This window comes from Amblyomma mixtum, chromosome 7 (assembly GCF_055824585.1).
Source record: "Amblyomma mixtum isolate Tamu chromosome 7, ASM5582458v1, whole genome shotgun sequence".
Classification (NCBI taxonomy): domain Eukaryota; kingdom Metazoa; phylum Arthropoda; class Arachnida; order Ixodida; family Ixodidae; genus Amblyomma; species Amblyomma mixtum.
Genome location: NC_143018.1, coordinates 45,080,957 through 45,093,723, shown reverse-complemented (window position 1 = coordinate 45,093,723; position 12,767 = coordinate 45,080,957). Strand labels below are relative to the sequence as shown.

The 12,767-nt window shown below is 45.9% G+C and overlaps 1 protein-coding gene across 1 annotated transcript; it reads left to right on the top strand.

The window, feature by feature from the left end:
• Positions 1-7,506: 7,506 nt before the first annotated feature.
• On the top strand, positions 7,507-12,141 carry LOC149335878 (uncharacterized). Its single transcript, XM_089554035.1, has 4 exons — positions 7,507-7,621; positions 9,775-9,908; positions 10,279-10,484; positions 11,862-12,141. Exons 1-4 carry the CDS (start codon positions 7,507-7,509, stop codon positions 12,139-12,141), a joined length of 735 nt encoding a protein of 244 aa, XP_089410161.1.
• Positions 12,142-12,767: the final 626 nt, after the last annotated feature.

Genomic DNA, 12,767 nt, shown 5'->3' with positions numbered 1-12,767 from the left:
TGACAAGCCAATGGACAAGGATCGTATTAGGCTTGGCTTAACTTGTTTGCAAGGAGGAGGAGAGAAAAGAAAGAGAGAGAGAAAGAGAGAGAGGCAAAGTTCTTGGACAGTTTCGGTTTCGCATGGATGGATGGATGGATGGATGTGTTGGCAATTCTCATTACGAATCGCCATCATCTTTACCGTAGGTTTCCTACAATTCTAACCTTATGACACATCTCTGCTTTTCAGCCACCAATCCTCCAATCGCTTTTTGCTAACTTCCACTGCAGATTTATTTACATGATCATTGTTATCTTTAAACCCTAGGGCCTCAGAAAGAGTGACTGCGCCTGCATGAGGTGTTCAATTGTTTCCACAGATCCGCCACACACTGCACATGTGTCATCTTCTTCGTTAAATTTCTTTTTGTAGCTGCGCGTTCTAAGACACCCTGACCTAGCTTCAAAAAGTAGGGCACTGCCTCTTGAGTTATCATCGAAAAATTCTTTCCTGATCTGCCTTTTCCAGTATCGATATAGTTCTACACTATGTTTCTTTTCCATTAAATTCATCCAATTTTTAACTTCCGCGTTTTTAACCTGTCGTTTAATGCTCTTTCTTTCTCCTTCCTCATGACCGGCCTACTTACTGGTTAGTTTTCTAGTTCTTTTCCGCCGCTGGGAGTGGCCACTTACCGCCGCAGCTCCGCTCGGTAAGTGGCTAAAGTGGCGGACGCAGGAACTAGTGGCGCTGAAATCGAGCTTTTCCTGTTCTTCCTCCATGTTTTCTACATCGTCTGCTGTCGCGGGAGTTTCGCTCGCTGCAGTTACGACAGGCTAGTCAGATTTTCGAGCTGGTTTTTCGTGTGATGGTGCTGTTAGTGTTGTGAAAACTTGTTTGTGGGGAAATATGTGCACTTGGTGACTTCAAGCGAGGGGTACACATGCTATCCTGTTTCAGCATCAGGCACGGTGGAAGCCAAGAATTTCATAGAAGTCTGCCTAAACTTTGGCCTCACGCAAGTTATCTCGGCACCAATAAGAATAACACAAACGAGCGCTAGCATATTAGACCTACTACTCGTCATTCATCCCGAAAGAGTTAAGTCAGTCACGATTATTCCTGGAATAAGCGATCACGAAGTAATTCATGCCGATATAGCCTTAACTCCGCTTCGGAGCCAAACTTTTAAAAAGACGATCCGTTTGCACGATAAGGGTCCCTACGCAGAGATTAATCGTGAACTGGACGTCTTCTTTCAATCTTTTCGAACTAATTTCCATATTCGGTCTATCGAAGAAAATTGGACTATATATAAGAAAGAAAATTACTGAATCAGCTCATTCCTAAGTTCACCTTCCGAGAGAATTCACAGAAGCCATGGTTCACTAAAACGCTAAAACGTTCGGAGAATAAAAATAAGCGTCTTTTTCGCGCAGCCAAAGCAAAAACTAACCAGGCGGCCTGGGACAAGTATTACGCTGCCGAAAAGGCATATATAATTCATTTGCCCGGAACGCCCAACGTTCCTTTTTTAACAAGGACTTGCCCAAAATACTACATACTAATCCTCGAAAATTCTGGGACACCATCAACCCAAAACACAAAAGAATCACAAATGAAGCGGGAGACGTGCTTAGTCATGCAGAGTGTGCTCACGTGTTCAATGTTGCATTTCAATAAGTATTCACTAACACTAATGAATCCGATGCCGCATTTCCTGTGCCGAACACTTTTCTTTATAATTTTATGTCGCCAGTTAAATTTAACACGTCTGGAATTTTGTCGCTAATCGATAAAAAGAAACTCATCTTCTGCTGGTTTCGATAATATCAACGCCAAATTTCTTAAGAATACTTAACCCACCAGTGCTAGTTATTTGTGTTTACTATTCCAGCAGTCACTCTCTTCAGGTCAACTTCCTCGAGACTGGAAAAATGGGAAGGTGACCAGTCTTCGAATCCGGTAACACAAATTCTCCATTAAATTATCGTCCCATTTCTTTATCAAGTGTACGTGCCTTGCAAGCTCATGGAACGCGTCATATTCTCCCGTACCAATGCCTTCTTGAATTCGAACAATTTCTTTCATCCTGCGCAGCACGGGTTCCGGAAAGGCTTTTCTTGCGATACTCAGCTAGCCCTTTTTATTCATGACTTGCATGTCAACCTAGATCTTTACCTGCAAACTGACGCTACATTTCTTGATTTTAAAAAAGCTTTCGATAAAGTTTCCCACAAACGCCTGTTGTATAAGTTATCTCACCTTAATATCGATCCTAATGTTTTTGCATGGATTAAAGAATTCCTAACTAACCGCACTCATGATCAGTCCGTCTTTGTAAATGAACATGCTTCCAGCTTCCTTCCTGTAACATCTGGCTCTGTACTAGGTCCCCTTTTGTTTTTAATATACATAAATGATTTGACCTCGCATGTGTCCTGTAAAATTCTCATGTATGCTGACGATTGTGTTCTTTAGGAAACAGTTAATAACACTTCTGATCAATTGCCTCTCCAAAACAGCCTTAACTTAAGATTCAGGATAGGTGTAAAATTTGGGTACTGGAGCCTAACCCTCACAAATGCAACGTACTCTCTTTCCATAGCCGCCGTAACCCGGCCGCTCGTGCCCTTCTATCGCATCGACTCCGTTCCTGTGCTGCCAGTCGAATCATACAAATATTCAGGCGTAACCTTGTGCGCTGACCTCTCCTGGAAAACGCATATAACCTAACATCATTTCTTCAGCTAACAAATCCCTTGGTTTTCTAAAACGTCATCTTCGCGATGCGCCCATGCATGTTATAAGTTATTAGCTTACGAAGCACTTGTGAAATCGAAATTAGAATACGCATCATCCATTTGGCACCCACACAAGCTTATCTGACCAACGCATTAGAAGTTTTGCAAAACCGCGCCGTCAGATTTATTCATTCTTCATACCATTACAGCACGAGTGTCACGTATCTGAAATCGCTTTCAGGCATACATCCACTCGAGCTGCGCCGACGCACAGGCAGTCTTTTATTATTTCACAAGTTATTTTACAGCCACAGACGAACTGCACCCTACATGGTCCCTCCGGCAAGCATATCTCACTGCACTCTCCATCAACTCCAGATCAGCCGTCCACGTGCACGCACCGTTCCCTTCGCAGCTTCATTTTTTTTTTTTTTTGCACCACCGCGGGCTGGAATGGCCTTCCCGCTGACATTGCAACAATAACCTGTCCCGCGAACTTCGAGCGCAGCTATTTGTCATCATCATAACGCATGATTACTTTCTGTCTTCCCAAACGCTGTACCCACCCCTTATGTAATGCCCCTGAAAAGGGGTATTTTAAGTAAATAAAATTGATTGATTGACTGATCCTGCTTTGCGTCCGGCTGCACAAGTGGCAACAGAAACGATGCCACTGGTCACCATTTTTTTTTCAAACCGCCCACGGCGAAAACGAATTTAAAAGGTGGGAGCCGATGCTGCATCGCAAGGAGAGACGCCTCTCTCACACGTCTAAGATATGTGAGGGTCATTTTGGGCGTGAAGGTATCAAAGAGTACAAGCACGTTGCGAACAGGCAAGAGGGGGGCGCGAGCTAGCCAAACTCGAAATTCTGCACAATACTTACTAAATATGTCAGTTATGGCAGTCAATAAACTGCCTCAAGTTTATTAACCAGGCAGTGAATGTTAATGCCACAAAAATATACGCTGTGTTAGTCAGAGAAGCGAATTCGAAACTGGCTAAATCATTTAACATGGGCGATACAAGCGATAGATATAAACCATGGAGGAAAAATGATATAAACAAACGGGAGCTTTCGGCAGGCAGTTCCGACTGAGGGTGAAAAGTAGGCTTGATCCCATAAGAATGCACAGAACCAAACGTTTTCAAAGCAGTTTTCTTATTTCGAAAAGCACCTATGATATATGTCGTCTCCTCGTGCAGAGCAACCATATTCGTCCTAGAACAGACTGTTTGTCGCGTCATTTCGAAGGCGATGTATATTTAAAACACCTACGCTTGGAAAGGACGTCCGGCTGCGGGTACGGAACAGGAGCGGAGCCCTAGAAATTTAACGCACGCCAACAAAACTTCCAGAAATATCTTTCTCGTTTCACAGAGTATACTCATGCGGCTGTTTGTGAACAGTTGGTGAGTGCTTTGAAGAAGAGTGTGACAAAGTACGCTATGCAATTTCGAAGCAATCTTTGTAAAATACCACGATAAATGTGTTGTGCGAGGCCAGACATACCCCTAAAGGGCTGGGTGAGTTTTACAAGAAAAAAGAAAAAAAAACACGCTTCGCTCTTCTGCTAAAAATGCAAAGTAACCTGGAACTATTTTTTTTTGTAAAACCTATAAGCCTGAGATCAGAAGCATTAGAAAAATCCACACTGTGTACAATTATTTTGCTTCAGGTAGCAGTCGTAGGGGAGTCAGCATCAAAACCGTGCACCTTGCATTAGAAGTGCAACTCGAAATTTCTACGCCATGAGCGGCGATTATTGGCCCGCGATCAGAGGCAAAGCCTTTTTCGTTGTCGCAAAACCACCCGAATCTTTCGGACTGCTGCATACCCTCCCCTCTCCCTTTCCTTTTGGCCTTTTTTTTCGCCCATGCTATTTACGCACCACATCCATGTATTAAAATGTAAAAACAAAAATAAGAAGAGTGTCCGTTTGTTGGAAAAATAGTTCTTGTTCTAAAAACAAGATGGCGCCACTAAGCTGAAGTTATTAGAGTCACTCGATTAAACGGTGCGTCTCCGTTTTAATGCGCTGAACTAAAAGTGGGGTGTAGCAGTGTAAATTCCCGCAAAACACTTGCATTAGCAAATGCTTTGACAAATGCCATTCGTTTGAAGTTGCTGACTTTGTTGTAGAAAAGAAGCCTTTGTGTTGTTGTATATTATGAGAAAATATTGTCAGTAGCCTGCGTGTTTCTGCTCGCTGTACTTTGGGCGCATTTTAGCGCTATAGTAATATGTCGTAGTCTGAAAATCAAAGGCACCAAGAAGCCAGACTTCATTCTTTATTATTGTAAATAGCTGCAATTTTTCGCCGGCGTGTTCTTTGTGAGAAAATAAATCTTCTTTGCGAATCAAGTCCTCGGAGTCCTGTGTGCCCTCGTGTTTTTATGTATACATATACCATAGATGTTACAGTGAACGAAACAACCAAAACACTCTCCGGGGCATGTTGGTTTATAGTTGGCAAGAATAAAAGCGCAACAAGACGACACAAAGAAGGAGGAAAAACGACAGGACAGGATAGCGCCTGTCCTGTCGTTTTTCCTCCTTCTTTGTGTCGTCTTGTTACGCTTTTATTCTTGCCAGAAACAACCAAACATAGGCCTTCGGCTTTATAAAGCCAGAAAAATGACTGACATTGTTTGGGCGCAGGCACTCTTATTTTTTTTTACCGGTGACGTATACAAAATCCCCTGAAAAATATTTCTGGATACGTCACTATAGTTGCCCGCGATAATCCAGATCTGCAATTGACGAGGCTGAGCTAGGGGTCTAGCTGCAGAAGAGCAAGGTTCCGGGCTAGTTGGTAATGCATTTAAAAGGAACAAACAGCGCGCAGAAATACGGACACACGAAGGAACGACACGAGCGTTGTGTTTTAGTCCGATAAGTTCAACCACGGACTTTTTGGGCTCGACGGCAAAATTGCGACCTAGGCTGAGGAGACCCCGAACATTGTCCAGTAGGTAAACACCCACCGGTAAACCCGGTAAACACCGGTAAACACCCACCGGTAGGTAAACACCCAACATCCCCCACCGTGTGCACCGGATTCGAAGGTCTCACTGTCTTTTTTGGCAACCGCGTCCGCAGGATGATGAGGCATCTTTGCCAGAGGAATTCCGCCGTGGTGTCGAGGACTCGAAGGCATTCTTTCCAGGCGTGGTTCGACGACTTGCTTGAGCACACCCGTAGGGATAGGGCGTCCATGTAGAGACGACGTTGTCGCTGTCATTCTGACCTTATAGAGGCTTCAGTACCCGGATCCCATGGCCGGACGAGGGAACAAACCCGCCGAATAAAGCCAGGACGTCCGGGGTTAGGATCTTGTGACGGATACAAAAGGAGAGGGTGCGGGACCGGCATATCGCATTAGCGGCCTGAGAGCAGATGCAACTTGGGTCAGAGGTGAAACAATTAATAGAGCCAGAAGAACAAGAGATGAAGTTCAGAAGAGCAAGGTTCCGTGATAGTTGGTCATACATTTAAAAGGAAGAGACAGCGCGAATAAACACGGACACACGAAGGAACGACACACACACGACAGCGCTCGTGTATGTGTCGTTCCTTCGTGTGCCCGTGTTTCTTCAGGCTGTTCCTTCCTTTTAAACCGTCTAGCTGCAATCTCATCACAGCGGAAGCTCTGACGGGCATTGAAAAATTATAAGGCCCGCGAAGAACTCCACGCCCAGAGATTTTAGTGCATGAAGATGCTTGCGGCCTGATACGTGCGCACAATATTATGCGCCGACATGTACATACATGTGCGCACAACTGTTCGCGATTCGCGTTGTCAGAACTTAATAGCTAACTAAGTTATCGTTCCTGAACCGCACAGCCGCTGGCTTTAGCGTTGGCTGGCTTTGACTCGCTACGTATAAACTTGGAGAGGTCCACAAAAAGTCATGATTCTTAAGTCGCAATGAGGGTTTTTCACTCCTCATTCAAGTATAACAATTCTTCACGTCTCATAGACATTCATAAAAATCCATCAGAAAACCACGAGCTATCTATTTTTGCTGGTTATTTTCGCGCACGAGCTGAGCGCTTGACAAAATGTAGCTAGCCCAGGCCGCGTCTGTCGAGCGGTCCCGTTCCTGGGAACATGGTGTCTTACACCTGCTGGCCGGAAGCGTTCCATAACGAAGGAGTCACGACTTGCTTGTAAATAACCGACTGCGACATCCTACTCAAGACAGGCCGAATACTTGTCGAGCCAGTTCCCTTTTGTCCAGCACCCAATCTTTGCGTCCTGTTGTTACCAGGGATTGTGAGCGAGTGGACGACATACCGAGCACGTTGTTATTTTGTTCAGCAGTCGATCTTTGTCACCGTTTCTCTCAGGCTTCGCGGAAGCGTCAGGAGTGAACAGCGACCGCATCGTGGGCAAGAAAATTTAGTCCCTGCGTGCGGCAAACTGACCGCTCATAGCGCGGCCGGAAAGGAGAGGATGTGCCGACGGTAGAGAGGATTACGAGAAGTCGTTGCCTATGCCTTTTTGTCCGTACATCTTTAGAGAAGGTGGCGAGGGTAATCCGTCGTTCTCGATTATGATTGGACTTCCAGAGAGACTTCATGTGCTGCATGCTGCAGACTACCGCTACCGTTTTTCTTCTCTTCAGGGCCCGTAAGTCTCAAGGAAGCGCAAGGAATTACCCGCGGCCGCCATATAGGAGGAGGACGCGTTGGCGTTGCACGGACAGTAAGCTTAACGCCGAAATCGGGACCCTCTGCGCTGTGCCGCAGGGTGTGCTACTAGCACGAGAGAACATGCGTTGGACGGTCTTCTCGTCATCCATACTCCTGCTGCCTCTCTTCTGCCTGACCGATGCAACGTTGCTGCCTTTGCTTGCCGCCAGGAACATAATACGCAATGCCAACTCAGGTATGCGTGTGCTGTCGCGCATCAGCAGGTTTATGTTTTGATTATTGTCAATGCTATTGTATATATTCTTTGCCCACAGCGTATCCACGCGTTTTGCATGAGTAAATGTCCAAGTTTCTCAGCGCCTCATAGACTGTCTATAACGTCCATAAACTGTCTGTAGACAAATCCTAGAGAACAGTCTACAGGCAATACAAATCCGATAGACAGTCTATAGATATACAATCCGATAGACAATCTAAAGATTCATGGTCACATACATTTAGTAGACTTTTATCTATAGACAGTGTCTAGACTGCACTCTAAAAATTAATACACCTATATATATTGGAGTTAAAAGGGAGTAGACTGTCCTCTAGCGCATTCCCTTCTGAAATGGGAGTGCCCTAAAGGACAGCCTAATCCCGTTTTACTCGTTTCTGTTTAGATGTGTGCGAACAGACAAAAAATATCTATAGAAAGGGAATAGAATTTATAAGAAGTCTATAGACTGTCTATGGACCGTTTTTATTAGGGATGACAAGGTACAGCATGTGTTTATGCAATTAAAGAACGGGAAACTCCTTAAATGTACCATCGTTCTTTGATAGGCAGTCCTATACTGAAATTACGCATTAATTTGGGTCACTTTTCTTCTGGAACTTTCATGACGCATACTCACATAACATAACGTGCAGATTTCCAATACCGCCATGCACATCACGCATTTTCGAAACGAGCCGAGAGTCGAACAACCGCCTCTCCGATTCTGGCTGAGGTGAACCTTAAGCCCTCAACCGCAGGTGTGCGTTTCGCGGGGGAAATCTTGGAGTTCGCAGCGAAATTCCCAAAACATAAATACCCGTTCGCAATCAGATAAAAACAACAAAAGCGAATCCATGCTATGTTAACTTTCTGGCTAATGCATGTTTCGTTCGATTTCTGTCTACGAGATAAGCCGTTGTTTTTTTTTTTCTGCAGGAAGCCAAACTGAGGTAATGAAGCCTGTAATATCTGACGATTCCTTACCCTTCCAAAGCCGGTTTATAAAGTTTTGGCCGCATTCTTTCCCTGAATCATTCTTCAACATCTTCTGCCATTGATAGTTGCGACTTCTGACGTCATGCCTGACAGCTGAACTAGCTGTCTAATGGGAAGGAAGGGAAAAAAAAGATTTGTAGAGCTAAGCTCACCGGCTTAGTGCATTAGTCATACAGGAAAAGCTGTTATAGCTTTGGTTTAATCGTTTAACCTCGCATTTGACGGTGGAACCTACATCTTCATCCGTATGAGAAATTGTGGCCGCGCTGATATGCATAAGCGAAATCAGATCTGGCCTTATAAACACTTGGTGAACGAATTTCCTCACTTAGATTTGTATGGATAAAAAAAAAGAGGTAATAAGTTGTTTTTTTCTCACCATGAGGGCTGCAAAGCTGCTTACCATTTCTTCAACTTCGATGCTTTTTGCCAGTTTTCTTCCACAAGATAATACTGCAGGGACTGAGAACCTAGATGTTTGCATTGTAGATACTAAGTAGATTTTGATAGGTTTCAAATGAGATCTCCCGACCCTTTCATGACGCCCCAGGCCGGGATATCCTGAGGAATATTTTAACGTCTAGTGCAAAAGGTTCAGCAAGATGAAAAAATCCAACTGAAGGATGCATGTATAGAAGTGGAATGCTGACCAATGCTTGGCCTCATCCAGGTCAACGCACACCACTTCGAGGTTTCCCCGTAGCCCAGGTATTTCGGCTTAAAGTTCGCTCTCAGACAGCTACTCAGAGAAGGCGGCGAGCTCCGGAGTTAAAACATTAAGCTCATTTGCAGTTAAGAAAGGCACAACATGCCCCTGCCCGCCTTATATGCTGCAACTGAACCTTATTGAGCTCTGCACCCAATGCGGACCGCACACCCCTCGTGACACCACTGGAAGTTATCAGCAGCAGGATTCCGCCCAAGGAAATTGCGTTTGTTGAAAAAATAAAACCTTAACTGAGAGAGAGAGAGAGAGAGAGAGAGAGAGAGAGAGAGAGAGAGAGAGAGAGAGAGAGAGAGAGAGAGCCAAGGTCAAGTGCGGATAAATAAGCAGAGCTTCGTGTTCCGAACCTGAAAAAGCAAGCACGTACAGATGAAATGTTTAATTAAATTATTATTTTTTTACCTTCCAGCATTCCGAGGTGCGAGCAGCACGAACCGCATTGTGCAGAATCAAGCAGCAGAGGACACAGATTTTCAGTGGCAGCCAAGCATCAGTTTTGAAAGCGTTCACGACAACAGCAACAGGAACAATTTTGCCGTGCAGGTAAACTGGTAGTTTTATGTTCCTTCTGCCTGTTCAATCAATCAATCAATAAATCAATCAATCAATCAATCAATAAATCAATCAAAAAGTCAACCAGTCAGCCGATCGAGGGATCGATAGAGCGATCAATCAATCAATCGGTCAATCAACCAGTCACTCAGTCGATCGAGCGATCGATCGAGTGATCAATGAATGAATGAATCAATCAATCGACGCGGAGCTCAACTATAAGGTCCAAGACGCAACGGCGTTTTGTTCTTTAAACCGACGCACAAGGACTCGGGAGCGGTTATACGGACGTTCGCGCGGTCACAAATAGAGTATCGTGGGCGCATACTGGGTGATAAAGTGTCTTGCGTATCTCCTACAGGTTGTGCGTGAGCAGGCCCCGCTGATACGCCAGGTGGAGATACAGATAAACGAGGGCTTGGAGGCGGAGCGCAACCTGACAGCCGTGCGCGCCGCCATCCGGCGGGAGCTGGCCGAAGCTAAGAAGAGCGGCAGCGTGAGGGGAAGCTTCCGCATGGAGAGGCAGCTCCACCAGCTGGACGACCGACTCGCTGGGCTGCGTGCCAAGTGAGCGGCGGTTGACCCTGCCCTGCGCCAACTGCGGTCACATTACCCTCGTAGACCTGCCAATCCCACCTGCCCCTCCCTGCTGCACTTGCCTTCTCTTATGATCAAATCCGGTACCCGAAGCGGCCGTGGGTTATCCTGTCTCCGCAATACAGGTCCTGTACATGCTAACTTCTTCTTCAGTTCAACTAGATAACCATTAACGGATCCTGACAGCGCCGAGACCTTTCCGGTTTTTGTTGAGGGTACAGACGTCGTCGGCCTGATGCTCGTCCTTCCTATGATAAGCTTTGAAAAAGTTCAACGCGGGTCTCTTTGACTAACATGTATGATGAGTGTTGTTCTTGTGTGCACATGGTAGCGCTCCTCTGCATTGTTCTCCTTTAATTTTGTATTATTCACCCTCCGCCCACTCCCCCTTCCACCTGCCCTTACATTGGGATGTCGCATGGTTGGCGCTCTGCGTTTTCAGCGCAGCGAGCTATCGAAAGGAAAATGATAGGTGTAATGTTAAGCGATCGGAAGAGGGCAGAGCGGGTCAGGGAACAAAGGCGAGATAATTACATCCTAGTTGAAATCAAGAGGAAGAAATGGGCTTGGGCAGGGCATGTAATGAGAAGGCAGGATAACCGCTGGTCCTTAAGGGTAACGGAGTGGATCCCGAGAGAAGGCAAGCGTAGCAGAGGGCGGCAGAATGCCAAAAAGACGGATGAGATTAGAGAAGAACGCCGGTGGAGGGGGGGGGGGGGGGAGGGCATCTGACACAGTACAGCATTAAATGGAATAGGTCCAGCATCCTTGGGTGAATAATTATGAATGTTAGATAGATACAGAGAGGGGAAAGGCAGGGATGTTAACCAGAAAGGTTTTCGGTTGGCTACCCTGCGTTGGGCAAGGGAAGAGAGACTGAACGAGAAACAGTCACAACTTGTCAATCAATGCAGCCCCTCGCAAAAAACAAAACAGTGCCTTGTAAGCCATGATGTCAGTCGACTGTTGTGGCCACGGACCGAGGATCTTGACCTCTGTGAAGGGGCGAGGGTCAAGGTGGCCCAGAGCACAACGCAGCTTACGCCTTTCGTTCGCAAAGACAGGGCACTCCCACAGGAGATGGCAATCAATCAATCAATCAATCAATCAATCAATCAATCAATCAATCAATCAATCAATCAATCAATCAATCAATCAATCAATCAATCAATCAATCAATAAATAAATAAATAAATCAGTCAATCAATCAAGTAATAAATCAGTCCACTAACTAGTCAATCAGTCAGTGATGGCCTGGCACAAACCAATGACCCAGAACTGCCACCGAGCCGTACTTTTCATTTATGGTCAGATTGCTGTTATATGCGGTACAACTCGCTTTCGCAGGAACCGGGAGGCCGAGAACCGTTTCCGCAACTTCGTCGGCGGCATCGACTCGGGGAGAATCCGTACCCAGCGGCAGGCGCGCGCCGAGTTGGGCGGCATCGCACAGTTCTGTAGCCAGGTGGTGATGCATTACGTCAACGCCTGCGTGTCACTGTGCGCGGGGATCATCAATTTCTACAGGAACATCTTCATAGGAATCGCGAACATCTTCCACGGCATCCTGGGCTTCAAGAAGCTGCGGTCGGTTCAAGCGGGTGTCAACTTGATCGCCGGGATTTAGCGCATGCGAAATAAATGCGCCACGTGGAGAGCTTCCGATTCTTTTGTCTCATAGTTGTAACCAATGAGCCGAGTTACGGTTTCTGGGTAGTCTCAAGTCGCCAGTTCACTTCACGTCGCTGTAATACTGCATGAGGGCCAGTAGTTCCCTGGCCGACACAAGTTCTTTTCCAAGGAATGCCCTCCAGATCGTACCAATATGACACCAGCGCATCTATTTTCTCTTTCTGTGGCCGAAGACACCGCAACCCCTAAAACAATAATCGGAGCGACGATTGGCTACAAAGCTGTCGCCAGGACACACCGGTGGACTCAGAAGGCTTTACACGGAATACAAGTAAGATTTCGGCCAGTTGATAAACGTCAGGACTCCCCTGCCTTCCATTAAAGTAAAGAACAGCGCCTAGCTAGTCTGCAACGCTTGAGGGCGTTCAAGATTCAACGCAGACAATTCCTAGGCTATTTCCTTGTGTTGAGACTCATTGGGGTGTCGTTATATAGTACACGGCTGACGTGGCTAGTATGGTAAGTCCCGATGTTCACGTATCTGCGAGTATGCTTCTAAATGGCCAACGTTGTTAAACATCTTTCGCTTGGAATACCTCTCTGGTACGAGTGATACTTCGA

Coding starts and splice junctions, on each gene's coding strand:
- LOC149335878 (XM_089554035.1), top strand. CDS start 7,507: ATGCGTTGGACGGTCTTCTCGTCATCCATACTCCTGCTGCCTCTCTTC. Junction 9,909..10,278: donor GGAACAATTTTGCCGTGCAG/GTAAACTGGTAG, acceptor TATCTCCTACAG/GTTGTGCGTGAGCAGGCCCC. Junction 10,485..11,861: donor CTCGCTGGGCTGCGTGCCAA/GTGAGCGGCGGT, acceptor TCGCTTTCGCAG/GAACCGGGAGGCCGAGAACC.